The 24,602-nt window shown below is 50.4% G+C and overlaps 1 protein-coding gene across 4 annotated transcripts in view; it reads right to left on the reverse strand.

Annotated features, from left to right (window-relative positions):
* Window positions 1-689: 689 nt before the first annotated feature.
* Xpnpep1 (X-prolyl aminopeptidase 1) overlaps window positions 690-24,602 on the reverse strand; it is a 50,719-nt gene continuing 26,806 nt past the window's right edge. For 2 of the 4 annotated variants that reach the window (NM_131913.3, NM_001398660.1), the window contains 18 exons: window positions 23,868-23,931; window positions 22,690-22,794; window positions 21,545-21,637; window positions 21,124-21,267; window positions 19,494-19,589; window positions 17,342-17,423; window positions 15,438-15,648; window positions 14,124-14,213; window positions 13,167-13,217; window positions 12,076-12,134; window positions 11,877-11,954; window positions 9,929-10,000; window positions 8,612-8,672; window positions 7,334-7,403; window positions 6,427-6,600; window positions 5,863-5,939; window positions 5,001-5,099; window positions 690-1,224 (listed from right to left, as the gene is read on the reverse strand). In NM_131913.3, coding sequence (NP_571988.1) covers window positions 1,096-1,224; window positions 5,001-5,099; window positions 5,863-5,939; window positions 6,427-6,600; window positions 7,334-7,403; window positions 8,612-8,672; window positions 9,929-10,000; window positions 11,877-11,954; window positions 12,076-12,134; window positions 13,167-13,217; window positions 14,124-14,213; window positions 15,438-15,648; window positions 17,342-17,423; window positions 19,494-19,589; window positions 21,124-21,267; window positions 21,545-21,637; window positions 22,690-22,794; window positions 23,868-23,931 — 1,755 coding nt within the window. In that variant the 3' untranslated portion in view covers window positions 690-1,095. The remainder of the gene's footprint in view (window positions 1,225-5,000; window positions 5,100-5,862; window positions 5,940-6,426; window positions 6,601-7,333; window positions 7,404-8,611; window positions 8,673-9,928; window positions 10,001-11,876; window positions 11,955-12,075; window positions 12,135-13,166; window positions 13,218-14,123; window positions 14,214-15,437; window positions 15,649-17,341; window positions 17,424-19,493; window positions 19,590-21,123; window positions 21,268-21,544; window positions 21,638-22,689; window positions 22,795-23,867; window positions 23,932-24,602) is intronic. The other 2 variants (XM_063272403.1, XM_039084472.2) reach the window with 2 other exon arrangements.

Below are 24,602 nucleotides of genomic sequence, written 5' to 3' on the forward strand. Positions count from 1 at the left end.
CTATTATAAAAGAACTTAGTAATCACTAGTATAATTTTAGGAATCCTTATAGAATTATTAAGAATTAAGAAAACGTCTATTTGTCTCTATAGCATCATTGTTCTGCAGAGATCTGCTCAAAAGGGTGGGCTGATACCCAGCAATGGTTATATTTAATAACAGGAGATAGCATATTAATAGCAGGAATCTTTCCTAAAATGTACTCTTCCTAGAGAAGCAATTCTGTCATTAACAGTTCATGGCAGAACCATCTCAGGGAGGTCACTGACAGCTTTTAGCTTCTCCTTGAGGGCTCCTGGCAAGAACTGAGAGGAGGGACATTTGCTCCCCTGCCCACCCTCCAACCAGGAAGCCATCTGCAAGTGATATCCACTGGAAAGGAAAATCCAGCGTCCTCCCATGGAGTCTCCCTGGGTATACCAACCACCTCAGGGACAGTCTGATGCCCAGGAGTCACACAAAAAGAACTTCATTCACCACTATTCTGTAGACTTTCGGCATTTTTTTTTTTTTTTTTTTTTTTTTTTGCTTTGTTTGAGCATCTTTTGACTTACTGTTCTTTTGTTTGCTTGCCATCTTTTGGGTTTTTGTTTTTTGGATTTTTTTTTTTTTTTTGAGGGTCTGTTTCTTGACCAGCAGCCTAACTAGCTAGGACACTGCACGCTGGAGAAAGAGGCAGACAGAACGAGGCCGAGTTTAGTATTTTATTCACTGATCATAGGAGGGTCTCATGAACGTCAGGGTGACCGCGACTGAGGTACCAGCACCTGGAAGGAGACCATCGCAGAGCAGTCACCGCTGGCCACCGCTGGCCAGAGGGCTCGGGTATCTCCCCCTTGTCAAGGCTTCGCCTTTGTGAGGCCCCTCCTTCTGGTGTAGCAGTTTTATTCCTGGCTCATTCTCAACAATTAAAAATTCATAAAAGACTGTTTGCAAGAAAATATCAAAGTGGATAAGAAGAGTTTCTGCCCTTCTTAGTGTCTAAAAGTAAAAAGGGGAGTTGGGGAGGAGGAGGAGGTGAGGAGAAAGAAGTCAGGGGTCTGCCATGTGTCTTCCTTCCCCAGAGCATCCTACAAAAACAAACGCTAGACGGTATCAATGCTGCCTGGAGATGGGCTCTGTCTCTCTGAGGAGCCACTCGAGAGCTTCCTGGCGGCCTTGAGTCTGCAGCTCCTTCCCAATCACATCCCTGCAGGTCTGGTGGTAGCTGTTGAGCCAGTCACACTGCAGAGGAAGAAAGAAAGACACCACACTGTTACCTTAGGCCAACGGTAAGGGGCCCAGGTGCCATGGTCACAGAGAGAGATGAGATGCACACAACATCTTGTTCTTTTGTTCCTGGATCCCCGAGGGCCGCTTCCCTGGGAAAATCCCCTAGCAGTTTCATTCCTGGCTCATTCTCAACAATTAAGGCTTAAAAGAATGTTTGCAAGAAAATATCCAAGTGGGTAGGAAGAGTCTCAGCCCTTAGAGTCTAAAAGTAAAAAGGGGAGTCGGGGGGGGGGGGGGGGGGGAGGCGAGGAGAAAGAAGGCTGTGCTTCACCAGCAGCTGCTGAAGAGTGCAGAGTGCCAACATAAACTAGCAGTGACTGTGAGGGAACCAAAAATAACCTGGAGGCAAGCAAGGCTCTGGGCTTCCCTGTGTGCAGGGCTCCCCCGGACACCTGGAAGCTACACCCACTGGTAATTCATCACTAAGCTAAGGGCGCCTTACCGGGCATGTGGACTCACTCCCTTAACCCTGAACTATCCTTAGGACAGTGGCAGACCTAACCAAGCCCCACGGCTGTAAAGACGCCTGCTGAGACCAGAAGTTCTTCAGCTTCCTACCCTATATCCACTAAAGCTGAATGACGACTGCCCAAGCCCAGCTGGCCCTGGTGTGAACCAGTATCTAGAGTGATCGCAGCTTGTGGTTCTTTATGGCAGGGCTGGAGACAAACTAGACTCACAGCCCCTTGTGGAATATGCTACCACACCCCCACATACCCCCCCCCCAAAAAAAACCTTTTTAAAACAGAGTAGATGCTGACAGAACTTAGTGTCTGGGAACTGATAAGACCAGACATGGTATTAAAAGGTCTGTGATAGGCACACAAGGTGAAGTCCCCTCCTTTTGGAAGTGGTGGGAGAGGGAAAATAAAATGCATGAGGAATGGAGTTCACAGGATGGACTTGACCACCTAATCAGACCCAGACTGACAAGGTCTTTGGTCTGGCTGTAGCAAGTGAGAAACAAGCTATTCAGGGAGGCTGTGTTATTACAAAGGAGCTAGCTACAGGGAATAGGTTCTAACAGGTGCCTGAGAGAGCCTACCTGAGAGTCGCATACAAACCAAAGGCAGACAGATGGGCTACTGCTGTCAAAGGCTCTGAGAGAGTCACAAGGCCCTGGTGCTGACTGATAACCACAAACGTCCCTGCCTCATGCAATGACCGTGAGGAGAGGGACTGAGGTAGCACACGTTAAAACCAGTGAAGTGCTGTGTGTCTGTGTCTGCACCATCACCGCAGAGAGCTGTACGGCTGTCAGCAGTGGATGCAGCTCAGTAGTGAAGGTGGTGGCCTGTTGTAACTTTGGGGCCGAGGGGACATTCCCAAAGCCCTTTTGGATGGGAAATGAGCGAGAGATGATACCGAACACTGACTCCAGAGGCTGAAGTGCTGTGTGTCTGTGTCTGCACCATCACCGCAGAGAGCTGTACGGCTGTCAGCAGTGGATGCAGCTCAGTAGTGAAGGTGGTGGCCTGTTGTAACTTTGGGGCCGAGGGGACATTCCCAAAGCCCTTTTGGATGGGAAATGAGCGAGAGATGATACCGAACACTGACTCCAGAGGCCCCGTGGCCCTGATGTCTGCAGGGGACCAAAGTCACGTCAGACTACAGTCCTCTACTGCCATCTGGTGACAAAAGGTGGACACACTCAAACAACCTTGAAAGGGAGCGACCACCAAGGACAGACTGACAGGAGAGTGCAATGAGTAGATATTTTACATCAATGGACAAACCCTGTTGTGTGCTATTACCATTCCTTCTGAAAAACTGGTGCCCAAGCCTACAAAGTGCTGTGTTAGACAGAGGCCTGGCTAAAACAGTAAGCAGCACGCTTTCCGGCATGTCAAACACTGCCTCCTACTCCCCATGGAAACTTGCTTATGACCCACAGAATAGTTGTCCCAGATAAACTCTTCAGCGACTTGGCCCGGCGAGGTGTACTAATAGTCACTGACACGGCAGCTCCCAGTGGCTTATGCCCAGTGTCAGTGGGTGGGCTGTGAGTCTTGTTAGCAAGACTGTTACAGGAAAAACCAGCCCTGCTTAACTTCTCCTCCTGCACACATCCTGACTCACAGGTGGTCAGGGTGACCATGTAACATAGTTACCTGGTCAAAAACTATAGCTTTGGGCTTTCAAGGGTCCCTCGGTAAGGACCTGGCAGTGCCCAGAGGAAGCTACAAGAGGCACAGGTCCGTATGGGACACGGGGTTTTGAGGGAGGTGGCTCTCAGCGCTGTGTTCCTGCTCTCTTGCACCCACGGCATCAGTCTGGCAGGGTGGAAGGCTCGTAAGCTGCAGAGAGGACTCTTTCCACTGAAGAGAGGCACAGGACACCAGGCTGCTGCTAGGCTGAATTTCCTGTTCTAAATCTGTCTATAATCTGAACAAAGCAGACAGCCAGGCCCTGTCAGTGTTCTGTAAACAGAAATGCTGGCTGAACCCTGGGCACCAATGACACAGGAGAGCTGACCAGGAAGTGGATGAACTTCCTCTGTAACCCACATGTTAAATGACAAGAGGCTCCTAGCTGGGTGAGTCCCACTCTTCGGCCTCTGGAGAACGCCTGAGCCCTCACGTCCCCCCTCTTTGTGGCCAAGGATACCAAGCATCCTCTTCTTCATGGCCCCAGTGAAGACCAGTTCTGCATCCACAGGGGACGGGCCAGCAGCTTACCCAAGGACCAACTGTCTTATTCCTAAAGTGTCTTTTTGTGCGTTTCCTGCCTCAGCCCCATCAGTCACCTGCTTTCCCTGGGACTCCTATGTTGTCCCGGGACCTGTGTCCTGGTCTCCAGCCTCCCCGATTAAACCTGCTTTGTCTCTGTCTGCTAACTGTCCCCGCCCTACCCAGGTCCTAGTCTCCTCTCTGGCCTTGATCACCTGCCTGACCCCTTGGTCATTACACCAGGTACTTTGGCCTGCCACTTATCCAGCCTCAAGAGCTGGAGGACTCACTGTAGCAAGAGCTTGATACTGCTAGCCCTGTGAGCCTGGCCAGTGAACACTGCCATGCCACACACGGTGACCATGGCAGTGACAAACAGACCGAGACCACCTCACTCGTCTACGCAATCTGAGCACATGTCGGGTTCTGTTTCTTGCCTCCTTAATGCTTCCTGCAACACAAGAGACCTGGCTTTTTGTAGGGAGGACAAGTGGGTCCCTGTCTGCTAAAGAAGACTATTACATTTAGATTCTAAAACGCAGCCCACAAGCTCCTGCTCTAAGGGCGGGTCTTCAAAGGTCATGGTCTGGTCCCTGCTTCTAGGCCCTCTCTCTCACTGCTTCCTGGTCCACTGACATAAAAACCCTCTGCCTAATAATACTCCTCACTCTCACGGAGCTGTTCTTCCATGCCCTCCCCACAAAGATGGTCTGAAATTTCCTCAAACACAGCCAAAGCAAACCCGTTCCCTGTAGGCTGTTTCTGTCAGCTCTAGTGGACACAAGCAGCTGATACATTTCCTCAGTGCACCTAAATAGGAGTAGAGTTGTCTCTCTTGAAAAGCAATGGCCTACTGTGCCTACCCATGAGTCCTTGGGCCCTACAGCCTATGGAATAGGGCTACCTGTGCTAAGAACCCAGCACATTCAAGAATGGCTAGACCCAGAGGAGACTCCAGAAGCAGTCAGCTTCTGAATGGAACTGTGGGAATGGACCAGAGAACAGTCTCCACCCCTTACTAACATCTCCTCCCAACGTCCACCCAAGATCCCCCATTACCTCTTTATCTGTAAGAGCATCCACATCTATCATTTTGGTCTGGATGGGAACCAAAGTTAGAGGTTCAAAGGTCAGGCTTCCTCGGTTATTGAAATTATACTGTAGGAGAAAGGAAACAGCAGATTATACTCCCCTTAAGCACAGGGAATGGCTGAGTTCCTCCGCCAAGCCTGTCACCCCACCCCACCAAAGAAGTGTACAAGTGGGACCTGACCAGCAGTCACCAGGCACCTTGTCTTCAGACAAGGAGCAACTTCCCAGGCTCTGCTGAGCCCACCCCTCTGAGTTACCAAGAAGCAGGAACAGTGCTCAGAGCTCCCTACTAACAGGTCCACAGAGCTAATGTTTGCTGTGAGGGAGAGGTGGACAAGATATGAGTGTCTGGACTTGGGGAATCTCTGGTGATATGAGAGTGTCTGGACTTGGGGAATCTCTGGTTTGAGTCCACAAGATTCTACTGGGGAATAAAGCATCTGAATCAATAAGCCATGTGGCCAAGGTGGTCCTGTTTGCTGAGTGTATGTAAGAGGACAGCATTCTACCATGTGAGCCTCAGGGATCACATGCAGGTGCCTCTGCCCACCCAGTGCAAAGCTCAGGCTCTTCCATTCACTGGGTTTTTTTTTTTTTTCTGTGGTGGATAGTGCTGTGGGTGGAGCTCAGCCCTTGCTGTGCCTAGCCAGGATGCTACCACTGGGCTACATCCTCTGTCCCTTTCTGGTTTTACAAAGGAAAGAAGCTTCCAGTAAAAATCCCTGTATGGGGGGAAAGAAGCTCCATTTTGGCTCCACCATGGCACAAAAACATTTAGCTCCCCATAATCACAGTAGGAAACTTTTAAGCAAATAATGTGAACACTCACCTTGGTCTTCGCAGGGACCACCAAAACAACGTTCTCGATGCGGATCCCAAACGCCCCATCTTCATAATACCCTGGCTCTAGAGCAAACAACTCAAAATGAGAGGCGGCCCACACAGAAGCAGCACTCCAGAGACAACGCCCCCGCCCAGGACGGCAGCCCAGAGACAACACTACAGGCGTCAGGCTCTAAGGGTCTGAAAACTAACCATGAGGCAGAATTCGGTAAGGAGTCTGCTATACGGTGCGCGTTGTGTACCAGAGGACACAGTGAGGTGGCTCGGAGGCCTGTTTACAAACACTGAGCAATATAACGTAGCAGAACACAACGTGTCTGGCACGACCCTGTACACAGACAAAAATGTCTACACAAATAAAAGACCATGTTTTTTTTAATTTTTATCCATACCTTACTCTTTCTGAAATGAGCCCAAATCACCCCGATAATTGAAAAAGGTTATTATTGTCGTTCAAAATGACAGGAGGGGGAAGGCATTACCAATTTTCTTTAAAATAACTGAAAAATAAGAAACAACGGAGAGCTGCCCTCTGCCGACAGACACCCACCATCAGTGACGATCATGCCGGCTTCCAAGGGCTCGTCAGAGAACGTTTTATAACTGATGCCACAAGGGCCCTCGTGAACATTCAGGAAAGACCCGACGCCGTGTCCTGTTCCGTGCAGGTAATCCAGGCCGGAATCCCACAGGGCTGACCGGGCAAAGGAGTCTAGAAGGTGGCCTGCAAGACAAATGGCTGTTGGTATCCCACAGCACTTTGAGGGATCAGGTGTGTTGGCTTCAGAGGCTCAAACAGAATCCAAAAGGCAAAGGTTATTCAAGAGTTCAGAGTTCAGCCCAGCACAAGGGAGAACTTTCAACAACCCAGTCAGAGTTCAGTCTAAAGCCAGACCATCCCCACCAGCGGGTTAAGACATGGCCACCTGCTTTCAGATTGAGGCTGCGACGGGTGACGCAGACAATTCCTTCCCTGGCCCTGGGACTTTAAGGTTTCAGAATTACAATTCAGATTCTCACCAGGCTACGCACACACTGGTAGGCATGAAAGATGAAAAGACCATGTCTAAGGGTGTTGAGCACATGCCCCGCTGCCAGAGTCAAGGCCTGAGTCTTGTAACTTGCAGGCCAACACCCCATCCACCAGTGCTCAGAGAAGAGTACACCCACGTCGGGATCCCGGTGACGTAAATCCAACAACACACGGCTCCGTGCTGAAGACATGGGGAGGCTGCCCTAACTTCTACTGCATCTGAGGCCTTTGTGCCGGACTTACCCCAGCGTGTGTCAAGAGCCTCTTAGTAGCCAGAACCGGCACTGGTAACCATCCTAAGCCTGGCTCGTGAGTGGCGGGGGCTGGGGGAGGGGTCCTGCACATCCTAGCGGAGCCAGAACTGAACTAGGACTGAGGTGTGGCTGAGCTCCGAGCCTGCCTCGTTACAGGGTGAGCCACCTACCTTTGGTTCCCGTTGGGAAAACAGCCGCGCTCACAGCAATGTGGCCTTTCAGTACATACGTGAAACACTCCTGCCAAAGAAAGCCCAGAGGGGGGTTGCAGGAGGCAGGTATTCAAACCCTACAGCCCTTCTAGCACATCAGAGCAGCCTGCCTGTTAATGTGTCTACGAGAACGGCAGAGAACATCAGAGTGAAATAAAAAAAAAAAAAAAAATGCAAAAACACCTCCATAGCTCACCCACAGGTAACGGCCGGAGAATCTTTAAATGAACGTAAAGCAGTAGCAGAAAGGTGATCTGCTAGGCTTTCCCTTCTGTCAAGAAGGTGGGGAGACCAGGGAACATTCACACACCCTCTACCAACTTCCCCAACAGGGGCACTTGGGCACCCTGCCAGCCATCTTCCTTCCACAGATAGCTGCATCTGGCCTCAGCAATCTGGTCTCCACACCACCAGGCTATCTGTCGTCGAGGTTAGCCCACACGAGCCCCAGGGCTTGCCAGAGGAGCAAGAAAAGACTAACGTCTGAGCCTCCTGCATTTGACCCCAGCAAATGCACCCTACACCCAAGGCCCACAATCTTCCAGGTAGGGGGTGGCCGCAAACGGTAAGGTCAAGCCACCAGGGCCAAGAAAGCCACCCAGCACGCCTTGTAAAACCCTTCTCCCTCAGACAGACTGCTCAGAGTCTCAGCCTATCTGACTCGAGACTGACTGATCTCCAAGCTCTTAGCTTACAGCCTCATGTGCAACCCAGGAGATTGGCACCACTGTGCCCATGTCTAAAGAAGAAACACATGTTCAAGGCCACAGTCAGGACTGGCAGAGAGCTAACCCAGTTTCCAGACCCCTGGCAGGCATCTCTCTACCTTGGTTATATGCTACCTTTCTAACTTGTCAGAGCAGAACAAAGTTCCTGGAAAGGGGAGCCGGAAATAAGAACGCTGACCTTGGAAAAATAAGAGGGTGGCTTTCAGAATCCAATCGAGACCCTGCCGATAAACCACATATTTTACTACCCACTCCCCTGCAAGAGAAGGCCAAAGCTATTTGAAGTTGAACTTGAGCTGCTCTGACCTTAACAGCAAGCTTTTAAATTTTCTATAAATGTCTTACCCTCCATAATTAATCACACAGATCTCATAAACCCAATGAGCCTGACTCCACAAAAATGAGCGTTTTACTACCCTGCTTATAATTTTATTTATTTATGCAACCCCCTGATAAAAGCAAGGTTTTTTGTAAGAAGGCAGGGCCTCAAGGCTCTGTTTCACATTACCTTCTCATAGGCAGTAGGGGTCCCGAAGTGCATGGTCCGGGTAACGTCTGTAGTTCCATCCCTGTCAAAAGGAGAGAAAACACAGTTTCTCCAGTCAAAATAACCCTTTCTCAGCCATGAAACAGAACATGGAGAAACTACACACACAGTGCTGAACAGCACAGGCCACACCCACTTCAGAAAACAGCGGGCGTTCCCTCCAAGGTTAAGCTGCTTCCTCAAGAGCTGTCAGCCTAACTCACACACACACCCAAAGAGGTGGGTCTGTACAAAACTCACACGTGAATTACCTGTGGCAATGACTGTACAACTCTGTGTATACATAAAAAATAATTTTATACTTTGAGTGGGTGAAGTGTATCTCAATAAAACTGTTATAAAAAATAAACCAAAGTGTAACTGTCAGACTGGCTTGCGAGAGTAGGAATGGATACAGTCCTGACAGGCTGTGTTCTGGGGCCATACAATGAGGGATACTCTGAGGGATACAATGAGACAGCCATCACTGGTCATGACGAAAAGCAGCAGACCAAGTACAGAGGCTTGGACCAAGAACTTGTGGCAAGAAAACCAAAATCCTTTCCCTGCAGCTGGAGAGCAACAGGATTATTAAAGAGACCTATTAAAGAGGTGCCTTTTAACTAAATACACTAGTTCACACCAAATACAGAACTTACAGAATCTTCCTATACAATTCAGGAAAGACAAAAATGTATACTAGGACTAAGCGATTCCCATGTGAACACCAGGCCAGACTGTGGTCACCCAGTCACTAACTGGCTTCCACTGCAGTAGGGAAGGGCCTTCTGTACACACAGCAACTACTCTGGCCTGCTCTTGGGTTCAACAATGAGACCCAGGCAAATTGCAGTCTTTCTCCTGGGGAAAGAAAATGCTAAAGTGGATAGCTGTGAAAGGGGCAAGACTAATTCAGAAGTGGAGAGGCAAGGGCAGGTCCATTTCAGATATATATGTTCAAAATGAACCCTTCTTCCTCAGGCCCCCAGGCAGCTGCAAGCAGGAGCTGGTAGACAGCTCCCTGGGATGGAGCAGAAAGCTTCACGGAGATCCCAAAGCTTGCCTGCCCTCAGTTGCTCATTCCATAGTTTACCCATCGTCCTGTGTAGCTCAAAAGGAAGACAGGACAGAAAATGCCATTGGCAGCCAGCGAGGGGTGGGGATGGGCGAGCAGCAGGGGCACACATGAGGGGTAGGGATGGGCGAGCAGCTGGATCGCACACACTCTGCTAGAGCACAGTTTGTCCTCAACCCCTAGCTGGTCAGTCTCAGGTTCTGCAGCAGCCCTGGCCCACTTACTTGTACTGAGCACCGGAGTCAATGAGATACACCTCATCCAGGGACAGGGTCCTATTCGTCTCAGGGATCGGCCTAACAAAGGAAAACAAAATTGGTTATTCCAAAAACAGAACCACTTGGTAAATTTGAGCAGGTATGAATGCTCTATACTATGTTTCCTTTCTTTCTTTAAGGGAGGGGATTCAAGACACGATTCCTCTATGTAGCCCTGGCTATCCTAGAACTTGCTCAGTAGACCAGGCTAGCCTCAAACTCAGGAAGCCAAGTGTCTCTGCCTCCCCAAATACTGGGATTACAGGTATGTGCCACTATATCCAGCCTCTGTATGTTAGTCCTGAAGCATATTTAAGTCTGAAGTTATTATGAAAAGAAAAATTACCCAATAAATGACAGGCATTAAGCTTACACTATTCCAAGGCTTTGCAGCCTGGCTTGCCAACTAAGAAAGGGGAACAAAAAGGGGAACTGCGCTTGTGTATGGGACAGAAACAGTGCTTGAGAGATGACTTTAAAACAAAACAGTAAGGAGGCTGAGGCAGGAGTGTTACAAGTTAGGACAGGCCTAAGCTACACAGTGAGGCCACATCTCAAACAGCAAACGAACAACACAAAAAACAAAAACAAAAACAAAAACCACCTGACAGAAAAAGCAACAGTCTAAGCTTGGGCTCCAGGGTCCATGACGGGCTCCCTAGCTTCAGGGCTCCGAACCCTGTCCAAGGGTCTCTGTGCAGGGCAGGGCTCTGTGGACCCGCTTCTACTGGGTGGCTCTTTGTGAGACGAGATCCACCTTCCCCATCCTATATTCTAGAGAGCACCGCCGGGCTGGGGAACGCCCAGAAGAGGACAGCATTCTGAGCTCACACTCTGTGGGTACCAATCCCTCTCCGGCAATAACAAAACAATGGGATACCGCCCAGCCTGTGAGCAGACTTTCAACAGCCTGCAGTGAAAAGACCGAGAGGAGCAAAGGGCTTTGACGTTGTTATTGCTCTAACCATATGAAAAAAATCCACCATGAAATTCATCATCTGAGTAAATCCCTTTAGTATCTGTGTGTTGGAGCAGGAGTGTTAGTGTGAGTGATGTCGGCACATGTGTGACTACCTCCCACACACAGCTCTGAAATCTACCCAAGACCAACGGTTCTAAACGCAATTATTTAAGGGAGCAAAGTCTATCGCAACTGCAGCCCAGAGACGGACTGAGCCCTTTGCTTGACTGCACACTTAGGAGAAACAAGCGTATACAAAACGCCCTACACGGGGCAAAAGTGCTGACCTGGGTAAGCTGATGCCCAACCTAATGACATCTCCTACGTCTCCACCAGCAGGGCTCAGGTCCTGAGCACATCAAAAAACAAACAAACAAACAAACAAACAAAAACCCTCGACTAGGACGCCAGGTTGGAGCCGGAGTCAGGGAGAGACGGCTCAGCTGCCAGCACCTCTCTCCACAGTCAGTCAGCAGTCCACCTTTTAGGTGCGGCAGTGGGGCTTACACTGGACAGAGCAGGACAACAAGAAACCTGCTGCTGGGAAGAAGTCATTCCAGAACTCCAGTGAAGATACAAGGGTTCTGAGTTTCTGAGCCTCAGAAAGGAAGTACGGGCGGGTGTGGTAGCTAATCCCTGCAATCTCGGGCTGAGGCAGGAGGATCATCACAAGGCTGATGCCAGCCTAGGCTATGTAGTGAGTTCCGGGCCAGTCTGAGCTTCAGAGTGAGAATCTATCTCAGAAATATTAATAACAACAAACAAACAAGGAAGGGGAGAGTTCTAAAAGGCGGAGACTTGAGGACTCTGAGGAGACGAGGCGTCTGGGTTCTTCTCTCCCACTTCAGTCTCCACAGACACACAGGGGTGGGCATGGAGCCTCTAGGAAAACTGTCTCCCTGCTCAGACTCCTGTGCAGAGGCAGGTGTAAAGGCCTCTGTCTGCAGGCCTTACGCGTAGTGAATGATGGCGCCGTTGGGTCCCGTGCTGGAAATCGTCGGGAAGCTCAGGTCCACAAAGTCAGCCTGTTGTCTGGGACAGAGAGAGCAGAGTCACCGGGAGGGCTGCGGTGCTGGGAATTAAGGCCCTCCCAGCACACTCGGCTGGCCAAGAAGTCAGCACAAGTCCCCGGGTATCCTCAGCAAACACTTACCTTCGAAATTCCTCAGCCTTGTCAGCTGCAGAGATCTCCGTTACGCCACCTTTGGGGACCTGCAGGAAAAAAAGTATTTATAAATCATCACTGAGAGTCACTCGTGCTCCAGACAGGAGAAGGGGGTTCCTCAGACGGCTGACTTGTCCTCAGCTCTCACTCGGGAAGGACCACTCTTCAGGATACACTGTGTGTCCTCTCACAGGGAGGAAACTTTGGCAGGCTCCAAGCACAGCTGTCTACAGTGGAAGGGTTTCTAGCCATTTAATGATTCACTGGACTCTTCTGTCACGGCACTGTGTGCCCAAAGCTGCCGAAATGCACTGCATCTAAGTTTAGGGCTACTGAAGGCAAGAGCACTGCAGGAATAAAACGGTTAGAGCGAAGACACCACGGGGCTGTGACAAGAGGACACGAAGACTACAGCAATCAGATGCAGGAAGGTGCGAGTGAGGCGATCTGGCCCTGGACAGACAGCCACCGCCTGGATCTTTTCTCAGGACGGCGAGGCACATGGCCAGCGTTCACACCGCACGGTCCTAAGAGAAGGTAAACAAACGGCAAGACCAATCTGTATCCAGGACGACAAAACGACTTCCAGACAGCAAGAATGAAGTACAGAGAAACCATGGCCGCACTAGAAGTGAGGCTACTCCACTCTTCCCACTTCTAGCAGCAACTCGTTGTTTAAAGGCAGAGCGAGTCTATTTAACAGCAGCCCGAAGAAACTAACTTCTTGTCAACCCCAGGTGTGGGTGGACAGATTAATGGCCAACAGTCGATTTAATATGAAACGTTTTATGGCTTAAAGTTCAAACCACACTCATCAAGAGAGCTTCCTCCCAGCACGCCCAGCTGGCCTGTCACTCAGGAGGGCTGACTTTCCTATTCCTTCATCTACCATGGAGCCACAGTGATGGAAGTCTTTCTTCCTCACAGAATTTACTGATATATGTGTGCACAGAGTAATAGAAAACACTAAAATCAGACAAAAGCTTTAGGCCACAAGGGTCCAGGAGGTGACAGCCGTGGCACGGACGGCTGATAGCTCCGTCTTTTAAGCCTCATGTGCAATGAAGGTGAGAACCAACCTCTTGCTCCAGCCAGTTGAAGAGCTCGCAGAGGGCAACGGCATCTTTAATCTGTGCAAACCAGAGTCAGGTAATGAGATTCAGGTCCCAGTCCTGAGGCCATCCCACCACCCCACCCCCCCACCTCCACCCCCTCCCCCAAGGCTTCATCCCAGCAGCACTCAGGCACGTGGATGCTGTGGAGGAGATCTGGGAAGCCCACACGTGACTGAGTGAGAAGAACAACGCTGCCCAGCATTCACAGCTGAGGCTCAGTCGAGAGGGGCTCCGTCTGAGCACGCACACGGGCAGCTCCTCTACCCAGCCAATTCCCATCCTGCACCGAGCCAGGAGTGACTGACTGTGGTCAGCCTCTGTCAACCTCAGATCTTGCTAGCCTCACCTTCTGCCTGTTTCTAATTTTCTCATCACACCACACCCTACCACCCTGTACACGGTCCTCATCGGTGCATGCGTGCATGCGTGCATGCGTGTAACCTTTATAGGTGTTTTGCTTGCACGGGTGTCTATACACCATGTGTGCCGAGTGCCCCCAGAGGTTAAGACAAACAGCATCGGCTCTCCTGGGACTAGAGTTACAGACAGTCGTGAGATGGTGTATGTGCTGGGAACTGAACCTGTGTCCACCAGAAGAGCAGCCAACGCTCTTAACCACTGAGCCATCTCTTCCGCCTGCTTTCTTTGTACTTTGTGTCATATTTCACAAAATTTTAATACATCCAATTTTACGGTTTTTCTTTTTTGAAACAGGTCCCACTACATACCTGATACTGAAATTCACAATCCTCCTGCCTCAGACTCGCAAGTAGCTAGGATTTCAGGCCTATATGCTCAACATAATGGCTATCTCATTGTCCCACTGACTCTGGAAGACCAGAGGACTTGGGCCCAGGCCCCAGAGAGGAGGAAAGAGCTGGCTCCTTCCGACTGCCTCTGTCCCATGCGCCCTGCACTCACATGAGCCCGCCTCATGCCTGCTGACTCGGCGGAGTTCTTCACGGCTTTGGCAATGCAGATGGGCGTATAAGGCATACAGCACCGATGATCCTGGGCGAGGCAGAGAAGGTGAGAAACACTCGGAGGCAAACCATTTGAAGACTGCAGGTCGGAGCTCAGCACCTGTCCCCTGCAGTCCTGGCGCCACAGCTGATGCTCTGGGCATGTTCAGCACAGCTTGAGGTCACCCAGAGGAAGTTAAATACATCGAGTGAGACATCCCCCTCCAAGCCACGCTCTTGATGCTTCCGGTCTGTCACAGCATAGGACTGCTTTTCCAGGCCTTGTAGCTATGGCTGGGGCTCATTATCCTCTCAGAGGTAACCGAAACAATTCTACCTCTGAAGGGGGGGTGACCTGCAAACAAGGACTCCTGCTCTCCCCACTTCTCTCTAGGATCACCCTCAGCTGCTGCCTCATCTCAGTCACTGAAGGGTGGACCCTTCCCCGGTGCAGAATAAATCAGAGCCCAGCCCCGTGTGAACGTGAAGGGGTTCAGCACGCCTGACCCTTCCCCAGAGCTTCCCAACTTGTGCACATTCTCCGCCTCTCCCCACACACACTCCCCTCCTGGAGCAGGGAAAGCAGGAGCGTTCTCAGTGGCTGAGCAGGAGGCCAGAGGCAGTGTGCAGCATCAAGGATGCTGATGAGTGACTCAAAGATCACTTAGCAACCACAGGCCCTGGCCGGCAGTAGGAAAACCCCGGTAAAGAGGTCTGGGCTGAGGCCCCACCACACATTCTAACTAAAGTGGATCCACAGGTATGGCTGCCTCACGAAGGGAAAGGCCATTGCTACCATGTGATCCTAAGACAAATGCTCCAGTCCCCAGTCTCTCTGTGCCTCAAACCTCCAAAGCTCAAACACAGGGAACGAGATGAACTGTGTGCTGGGAAGTGCACCCCAGCATTCAGGGTCTTGGGAGCCTTCACCACCGTTTAGCACCTACACGACCTTACTCGTTCTGTACTTTATCTGAAAGCATTCTCACAGCGGCACCGTCATACTTAGAGCTTCTTATCTCAGGCACACTAACTGCTGTTAGGACAGACATATTTGAATAAGCCTAAGTATCAGCGTGTGCCACCCAAGACCATCTTTCCCACCACACCCTGGAGACATAAACCCAAGGAGTTTAAAGGGCCTCAGAGGCTCCACTCCAGGATCCAGCTCTGGGCTCAGGCAGAGACCACAGGTCAGAGCCCATCCAGCTCTGTTCATCAGAACCACAAAGGTGCCAGCCCCGTACAGACAGGGCGGACTGAGGCCACTCACCTTGGGGATGGCCTCGCTCACAGCATAGCTGGCTTTGTCACTGACCCACACCTTCTCCCTCGGGGACAGGTCAGCACACAGGGTCTTGAGTTCACTCAGGATGGACTTGTAAGGCAGCACCTGGATTTTATATTCTGCCTCCAGGCCCAAGTCAAGGAGCAGGTGCTGTTTCACACCAGGCGCATCAATGCGGTCCCCGTCGATGAAGAGCCTGTGGGGATCGGGGTTCACCCCACTCACATATGATGGCTCACCCCACTCGAAAGACAGAGGAGGGCACGCCGTCCCTTTCCGAGATTCCTCTCACCCCACCTCTGCCCACCACCACAGCTCACCTAGCCTTCATTTTTGATTCAACATGCTTCCTTTTTCCTCCAGCCATCTCCTCTTACACACCTACGATAGCCCTTCCTGTGCACACACATCCACCCCTAACGGGCTGGTCCCCCACTTATATGCCTGAACCCTTCAGGGAAAGGAGAGCTCAGCTTCTCAACTGTAACCCAGGACGCTGCCATTCATGCTAGCATCCAATACCAGTCCCAACACAGTTCACAGTCAATAAGTGAGCTGTCCAAACATGAGCACGGTGCAATGATAAATACATGTAGAGTGTCACGATGAACCCTCTATTTTACACATTAAGTAAAAAGAAGAAAGGACGGACTTGTTGTTGCTGCTGCTAGTGGTTGGTTGGTTGGTGGTTTTTTTGAGACACGGTCTCACTTTGTAACACCAGCTGTCCTGGAACTATGTAGACCAAACTCAGATATCTGCCTGTTTCTGCCTTCTGAGAACTGGAATTAAAGATGTGTACAGACACACCTGGCCCCTGCCGTAGTTAAGTTTTAACTGTCAACTTGACACAGCCTACCATTGTCTGAGAAGTGCAAATGAGCTGAGGACAGGCCAAAATGATTGGCTACTGGGTAAATCTCTGAGAGATTGTCTTGGTTCAGTTGATACAGGAGGGCCCAGCCCTCTGCCTGTGGCACCATTCCTTAGGCATGCGCCCACTGCAGGTGGCACCATTCCCTAGGCAGGTGATTCTGTGCTATATAAGAAAGCCAGCTATGGCTCAGTGGTTAAGAGCATCAACTGTTCTTCCAGAAGTCCTGAGTTCAATTCCCAGCAACCACATGGTGGCTCACAACCATCTGTAACAATGCCCTCTTCTAGTGTGTCTGAAGAAAGCGACAGTGTACTCATATAAATGAATAAATCTTTAAAAAAAAAAAAAGAAAAGAAAAGAAAAGAAAAAAGAAAGAGAGAAAGCCAGCTAAACAAGGCCCTGCTTCAAGCTCCTGTTTGAGTTCCTGCCCTGGTTCCCCTCAATGGTGGACTGTGGCATGAAGTGTAAGTCAAGGTCATCCTTTCCTCCCCTAAGTTATTTCCAATCAGAGTGTTCTATCACAAGAGCAAAGAACTATAATCCCATTCAACAGAAAGACAATGACGTTAGCCTGAAAGTAATGTCTGAAGTGGTAAAACTGGCAAGACAGCAGACCATAGACCATGATTCCCCATATTGCTGCTGACCTTTAAGACGCCTGGGGTCCAGAACCATACAGCTAAGCCTATGCTGCTCCCTCCGCACTGCCTTCTGGGAAACCTGAAACCTGTGTGGCCTGGGCCAGATCACACAGCAGGAACCTCATGAAGAACCTCACAGCATCTGTGCTCTGATAGTCTCACACACTTATTTCTCAGTCTTGTGTTACTATAAATAATTTTGTAGATTTCAAGACATTTAGAGGTTTAGAGGGAAGGCAGGATTAAAGCAAACACCTGTTAGGACAGGCAAGGACAAGCGGATGAAGGAGGAGTTCTAAAGTGAGAAAGCAAGCATAGCAACGGTGGGGTGAGGGCCAGGAGGGGGTATCTGGGTGGGAGAGAGCACTTACATGATCCTCTCTAGTCCTATGATTGCGTAGGAGAAAAACACCGGGTTGTGCTCCACATCTGACCCTCGGAGATTGAACAGCCCTAAAAAGGAAAGCAATTTCTTTAAAATGGTTCCTTTCAATGCCTGGCTCCAGGGTCAGGCTTTACAGGTAGCTTTTGGGGAGGGAGGAGTTTCTGCTTAGAATTCAGCTCCTATCAAAGGATTCCACATCTCTCAGGGTTCCACGACTGAGCTGCAGATGCTGGTGTCGGCCACCTGATGGCGCCAGAACTGTTTCCTAGTTGGCCATGTTGCAAGCCTGAGGAGGGAGTAGGATCAAAAAGTCATAACCAGTGTCCCCCAAAGAGCTGAAACTGGTAACTGACTGTGGGAATCTGCCAAGCTCAGCGCTGCTGCAAACAGACTCTGACCCCCTCAAATATAAGGGGGACACATGCAATCTCTCTATTCCAAGGCAAACGACCTAGGACAGAAAGTCTGAAGTGGAGGTGGTGACATAGAGACCCCACTGAGCTCCACCTACACAGAGCTCTCCTCAGAGCCGGAAGTCGTGAGTCAGGAGGCTGTGGCTCAGCCACAGTGGGCTGTTACTGGGCTGGGTGGAGGACCTGCCCTGAGCCAGGGGCTGGAGTCTGATGAGGTCACCGAACACTTGAGAAGCCTAACAGACAAGCAGACAGTGCAGCTCTGGGCCTGGCTGCCGCTCCAATGCTTGCTCTCAAAGATAAGGGAGCGAAAAGGCCAAGTACAAAAAGCAGCCGCCCCCTCTATGTTAAAATAATGGCTTCTCAAAGAAAGTAGAAAGGTTTAACCTCATACTGACTCTTGAGTGTTTTATTTTTTGGAGACAAGGTCTCATTGTGTAGCCGTAGACAGCCTGGAACCTGCTAGGTGGTCCAGGCTGGCCTCGAACTCAGATTCACATGCCTCTGCCTCCCAAGTGCTGGGTTAGAGGCCTGCCTCCCATCGGGCTTTACTACCTCCTTCTGAAATGAAGGGACTTGGGGCTGCTGACGTGTGACAGAATGGATGTGTCAGAAGTCCCACCACACGCTCACCCTCACACTCACAAGAGTACCCACAAAATCAACCAGAAATAGGAAGGCAAAATGACCAGAAACTGAGATATGTGAGTATGAGCCATGCTCCGGACGAGAGAACCACAGTAACTTATGGAGAAGCTGGAGATAGCGCAAAGGCCTCCAAATGGAAGCTGTCAGGCAGACCTTAGCACCACCATTTGAGGGGATTCTTAATGCTTAAATTGCGTTTATATTTGTTCCCAGCACACTGACACGTCTAGAACACCAGGCTGAATGACAGATACACAGAAATGTCAACAATGGCTGTCACTAGGGAAAAGGCTTGTGAGTGAATCTTATTTTTCTTCTACTTCCTCTGCACTTCAGAGGGTCTCCAAAATAGGGACATATTTGTTTTATTTTCAAAGAGAGAAAGCACTTTTGTGTGTTTTTCCCTCTGAGGCAGGGTTAATTCGAGACAACAATCACAGACATCTGACAAAGTCTGGGGACGGAAGAGGCGGGACATCCCCAGTGGGCTTTCTTCCTCCAGTGGAGAGATAAAATGCACAAAAGCCTCTTCCAAGCCTCCCTGAATCAAATCCAGTCAGAGCAGGACAGGAGAGAGCATTTCACTCAGGCTCCTTCAAACTCTGGGAGAGGACAGGTTTTGAACAGCAGGGGTAGTGGAAAGTCAGAAGATTAAGGGGCAGGACCTAGAGAAGACCTTCCTGTTAAGTTTTCTGAGGTAAAAACTTGACTAGAATACTCTCTCGGTGAAGATCTTAGAAACTATTTAAGTATAAAGAGAGAGCAACACAAAAAAAAAATATTTAGAATATTCTTCCTCAGAGAAGTCAGTCCTTCAGACTGCGAGGCCAGAGGCAGGCATCACACACCGGATTCACCAGGAGCCCCTGGCTGTGTGTGCGCTGTTCTGTCAGGTGGGCCATCCCTATTCCAACTGTAATGCTCCCTCCTTTGTGCTAACCAGCATTTGCTCTCTTATTTAAAGACACTGTTACGAATTCCCTCACCATTCACAGAGCTGAATGGCACAAACACAGATTCCCAGAGGCCCAAGGAGGAGATCAGGTAATGCCCCTGCAGTGAAACCAGAGTACTCACATGCAATCTCGTCTAGGGCAGTGACCACAAACCACACGATGCTCCTCTCTGCCATTTTCAACCGAAGGTCTGCAACCTTCTCCTTCCACGAGATGCCTGTAAGAAAACAAATGAGCGTCTGCCTCCTCTATGACCCTCGGAAGTCAGAAGCCAGGTGAGAAGGCTATGCTGAACCCTCGCACACAGTACCACTTCTCACGGCAGGCGTGCAGCGTAGAGTCCATCCCTACAGAAGGAAGACGACTCTGCCAAGTCCCCTGACTGCCCTGAGCCCTGCCTGCCTCCCCCAAAGGCCTACGCAGCACCCAGACCTACCAGGCGCAGCATCTACCAGGGGTCCTACTGCTTGGAGCAGTTATGGCTCTGGACACACCAAGTTCCTCCCTGTTGGACTTACAGTCCACAGGGCAGCACGTACAGTTAGACTGGCAATTACATGGGCTAGCACATAGAGGCTAGTGTGACTGAGCCTGGACTATCTGAGTACACTCTCCACAGCAGACCTCCCCTGTGAAACTCGCTTTGCGTTTCTTGGGCCCAAAGACTTGGGGCTAAGACCAGAGTCCCTGCTGCAGGCTGACCTAACTCACTGTGAATACTGCTTCCAAGTCACACTCCCAGAATGCAGTGTGGCACCTGAGGAAGTCACCTCACTACAGAAGCATCTGTAACTTAGCTTCTCACTAGCTACCTATGAACAGGGTAGGCACTGGTCTACCCAGCACCTAGCAGTGTCATGAGCCTTCCAAAACAGAACCTTGGGCAGCAGTATCTGGGCGCTCTCTCCTGCAGCGACAGGTCAGAGGCTCTATTTCAGTTAAAAGACAACTTCAACCATGCTGATGGAAAGTAGTAAGCTGACCCTGGGCCACTCGCTGAACTCATCCTCCCCATAAGCCACGCACCCCAATGAGGGTGTCACACAGGAAAACAAGCCTGGGGCTGCCCACAACCACAGACTGCTTTGAAGATCAGCCCGGGGAATGCTGTTTAAAACTTGGCCAGTGTCTGAGCTGTGATACTTTCTTCCCAGGACCCCTCTGGCAATCTGCCTACATTCCAGACGTCCCCAGCCACCTCCCTGTTTCTACAGCAAGGCCCTCCCCTGCAGCCCCACCTCCAGTCTCCTTCTAGCCTTCACTGTCTCCATTAACCCACACTTTCTTCTCCCACAGAAGCCTGGCAGTACATGCGGCTCACACACTCTCACAGGCCAGGAGACAGCCACATCTAAACTTCTACACCGTAAGCTACAACCCAGGGAGGCCTGGAGGGCAGCCCCACGAGTGCCACAAGAGAGGAAGTGGGCCCAGGGTCAGGAGCAGTTGCCAACCAGGGGAAAGCTTTGGTCTTCCCCCAGCACCCACAACACCACCAGAAAAGCTCTGCCACCACAGACTGAGCCAAAGTAGGTGGCAAGAAGACAGCAAAAGCGGAAGGCGCTAGAGCCCGCCTGGTCAACTGGCCATCCACGCCAGGTGAGGCACAGTCCTGTGGTAAGGCCAGAACCTGTGCCGGAGACAAGGCTGCATACAACGGCATCTACCAACTCCATAACAGCGCCTTGAATATGACTTTAACAAGATGGGTTGGCAAGGCAGGCTCTCGGAGTCACAGCTATGGCTCTGACCTGTATAATCCAGACCCAGTGTGAGGAGGGGCTTGCAAGGGCGCTCTGGCCGGTCTGTCCAGATCTTATCCACAAGGTTCTCCTTCACAGGCACGAGGTGGTGACCAGCACTTCGAAGTACCTTGGCCATCTTCTTCCAGTAATCTGAAGAAAAGCACATGGCCAGCCACAAATGAACACTCGTTTCACCTAAGGCAAATTGCAGGGTTTGGGCCAGCCTCTTCTGAAAGGCATTCCTCGGTGCCGGGCTCACAGAATAAAGAACGTCGCCACCTTCCCTGCCTGTCCCAGACATGTCTTCTGTAGCTGACCCTCGATCGTGACATCGAGTCGTATTGAGTCCCGAATGCCCCAGATCCCAGCAGCAAACATGGAGAATTACAGAGGAGTCCAGGAGGCCGGAAAGGACCAAGTCACTCACCTGTGGGAATGATGAGAGGGTCCACACCAACCCTGGATCCTTCCGGAAGCACACTCACCAGCCAGTCCTCCTGAGTCGGTGTGTCCTTCAGACCTAGGAGGACAGAACTCCTAAGTGGCTTCCTTTTACAGACAAGGCCAAGATCACAGAGCAAAGCCCCTGCCCACAGCCAGCCTCTGTCTAAGCTGAGCCTAAGTCTTGGCCACAAAAAGTCCTTCTTGGAATTCCAAGTGCTATACACAGGAGCCTACTCCAACCTTGGTTCTCCCAACCACAACAATGCACAGCCTCTTCCTTCTACAAGACTACGGAAATTATTAAACAACCTCCAAGAGAACTAGAATAGTAGGCCAGTTTTTCCTTAATCCAGCCAGTATTTTGGGGACAAAGTTTTTAAAAAAAAAAAAAAAAACAATGAGATTTTTGCTAAACAATTAACATCCTGGCACCATGCACGACTCATCAGAATAAAAGCTCATACACTCTGAGGCTTTTCTCTGCTCACTTTTGACAGACGGGAATCTCAAAGGTTTGTGAAGCTCCTGACTTCCAGGCAGGCAGGAAGGTTTATTTTGCTATTTGACTCTTTCCACTTTTTTAAACAAACCACTAAATAAGCCACTTTATTAACAAAGTTTTTCTTGGAATCCCTGATATAACTCCTGTAGGATGAAGCCCCATCACTTCAGACGACAGGTCTTTGGCAGAACCCTAGGGCTGAGTCACTCACAGGCAATGAGTCCTGCAGACCCTCCCTATACTCTGGCACACTGAGGAAAGATATACAGGACATGGGAGTGGCACTGAGAGGGGACAGGGAACCACCCCACACCCTGGAGCTGACATATTGCCACTTTAACTTTACTGCTCTGACCCTATAGTGCTACCTGACCTGACAGCTTCAGCCTGCGGACCCCAAAGTCGGTTTCTCTGTACATTGAACCTGGGATTTTTGAATCTTGAATCCTCTAAAAGTGAGTGTGCACTGGTATGTACACAAAGGTGTACTTTTTTTGTTTTTCCTTGGCTTTGCAAAGGCTCCAGGGTGTCAGGGAATGCACTAAGATCCTAGATCCCCGAAGCATTCCCACCCCTGCCCAGACCATGCCCGTGGCATTAGGTGGCTGGTCTCTGCTTCTACCCACCCATCTTCATGAGGGTCCAGTTGTTGTCCATCTGCTTGGCAGCTTGGAGAAAGTAGCGCCCATCCGTCCACATGGCCGCATGCTCCTCCGTGATGATAGCTGTGCCTAGAGCAGAGTAGCAAAAGAGAGGTTTCTGACCACCACTGACAATCTGTGTGAAAACAAAGTAGGCAGTCAGGGCAGTGAGGAGCACAGGGGTCCTGGACTCCAAGGACATGCCCAGGTGAGTGAATGATCCCAGGGCAGCGCAGGGCAGACTCTGTCAGAAGTCTAGACTACCAGGACGCTGGTCCCCACACACTCACAGCCGGAGTAAGAAGGAAGGAGCGGACAGGCTTGTGGTCAAATCTCATAACCAACAAGACAAGGTTCTTCTGATCCAACAGACACCCACCAAGAGCTGCCTCACCTCCCTGAGAAGCAGGCAACCTGGACCATCGGCGTCTGTGATGACTCAGCAGGCACCACCAGCACGGAGTCCCGGCTCCTACCTCTGTTTGCCCTAAGTTCCCACAGGCCTGGGCTCTCAGCAGAGGCAATGGCCAAAACCAACCAAAACGTGCCAACCAACACAAGCACTTAAGCCAAAGGAAGCAGAGGTGAACCACGAGAAGAGAGGGGATCTGACCTCAGCTAGATTGCTCAAGGGATGGGAGCCCAAAGGGGAAACCACCCAAAAAGTCAAGGGTGTGACAGTTTTGGAAAAGTTAGGGCATAGCATCAAAGAAGCTCAACATCAGCCATTATCATCTAACGCTGCTAAAATGAAGTATCAAAAGGACACAGGGCCCTTCACAGGGCCAGGAGGCTGTAATGGAATAACTGATAACCCATTAAGGCCCCGGATCTCACATTTGAGGCACCAGCCAGCAGCCATGTTCAAGTTAATTAATACTACAGAAATAAGCTATACAGAGCTCAAGAGTGTTCTTTGTAATAAAAGGTTGTTCTGTTTTGTCTGAAACAGCAAAGACACAGAAAAGAACAGAGGGTCACTAAAAGGCGATGTCGATGAGCAGAGGGAATCAGAACTTCCCCCACTGCACAGGCTCAGGCGGGGGAAGGTCCAGCTTGCGTTTCATTTTTGATTCTATGGCACAGGCTGGAACACAATTCAGTTCCCTTCGGGGTGGAACCAAAACAAAGGCAAAGTAAGAACAGAAGGGTTGGTGACTCACCTGCAGAGCCATCGAAGCCGGAGACGAACGCCCTCCGACAGTCACAGGGTGCAATGTACTCACTCTGGAAAACAAAGACAAGAGCTGGACCTCAACTGTTCGTGCCCGTGCTGCAGCCTATGGTGGTACAGCAGGTGGAAGGTTCTTGGTACCTTCGCTCATGGAGCCAAAGGAACAGGCAGAGAAGCAAACCAAACATTTTTTTTTTTAAATAGTCAAGCATGGTGGCACATACTTATAATCTCAGCACTGAGTTTGATGCCAGCCTAGGCTACTTACTCAGCAACATCCTGCCTCGGAAAAGCAAAACAACAACAAAAAGCTAGCACAAGGTGTGAACGACTCTGATTAAAGGGTACATGTTAATGCCCTTTAGCTGCACAGCCCCATTTGGAGAACAAAGCAACTGAAGAGAATGGCTCAGAACAGCTCAAAACCGCTCAGAACCACTCAGAACCACTCAGAACCGCTCAGAACCACTCAGAACCGCTTCCCTCGATAAGGTCTTACCAACACTGCTAGCTTCTCCCTCCCTTGCCGCTGACATTTGGGCATCTGTTATTTTTCTGAAAAGTGGAGCTGCATTTGTTTTAACTTAAAGTCTCTTTTGACACAGGCTTCTTTCTGAACGTCCTGCATGTCCCCTCCATGGTGGTGTCAGACTCCCACACAGGCCCATCTCTTTCTGTCAGGGAACAGGAAGCAGCACATCCTCCAATCCAGAGGGCCCCCTCA

This window comes from Rattus norvegicus, chromosome 1 (assembly GCF_036323735.1).
Source record: "Rattus norvegicus strain BN/NHsdMcwi chromosome 1, GRCr8, whole genome shotgun sequence".
NCBI classification, from domain to species: domain Eukaryota; kingdom Metazoa; phylum Chordata; class Mammalia; order Rodentia; family Muridae; genus Rattus; species Rattus norvegicus.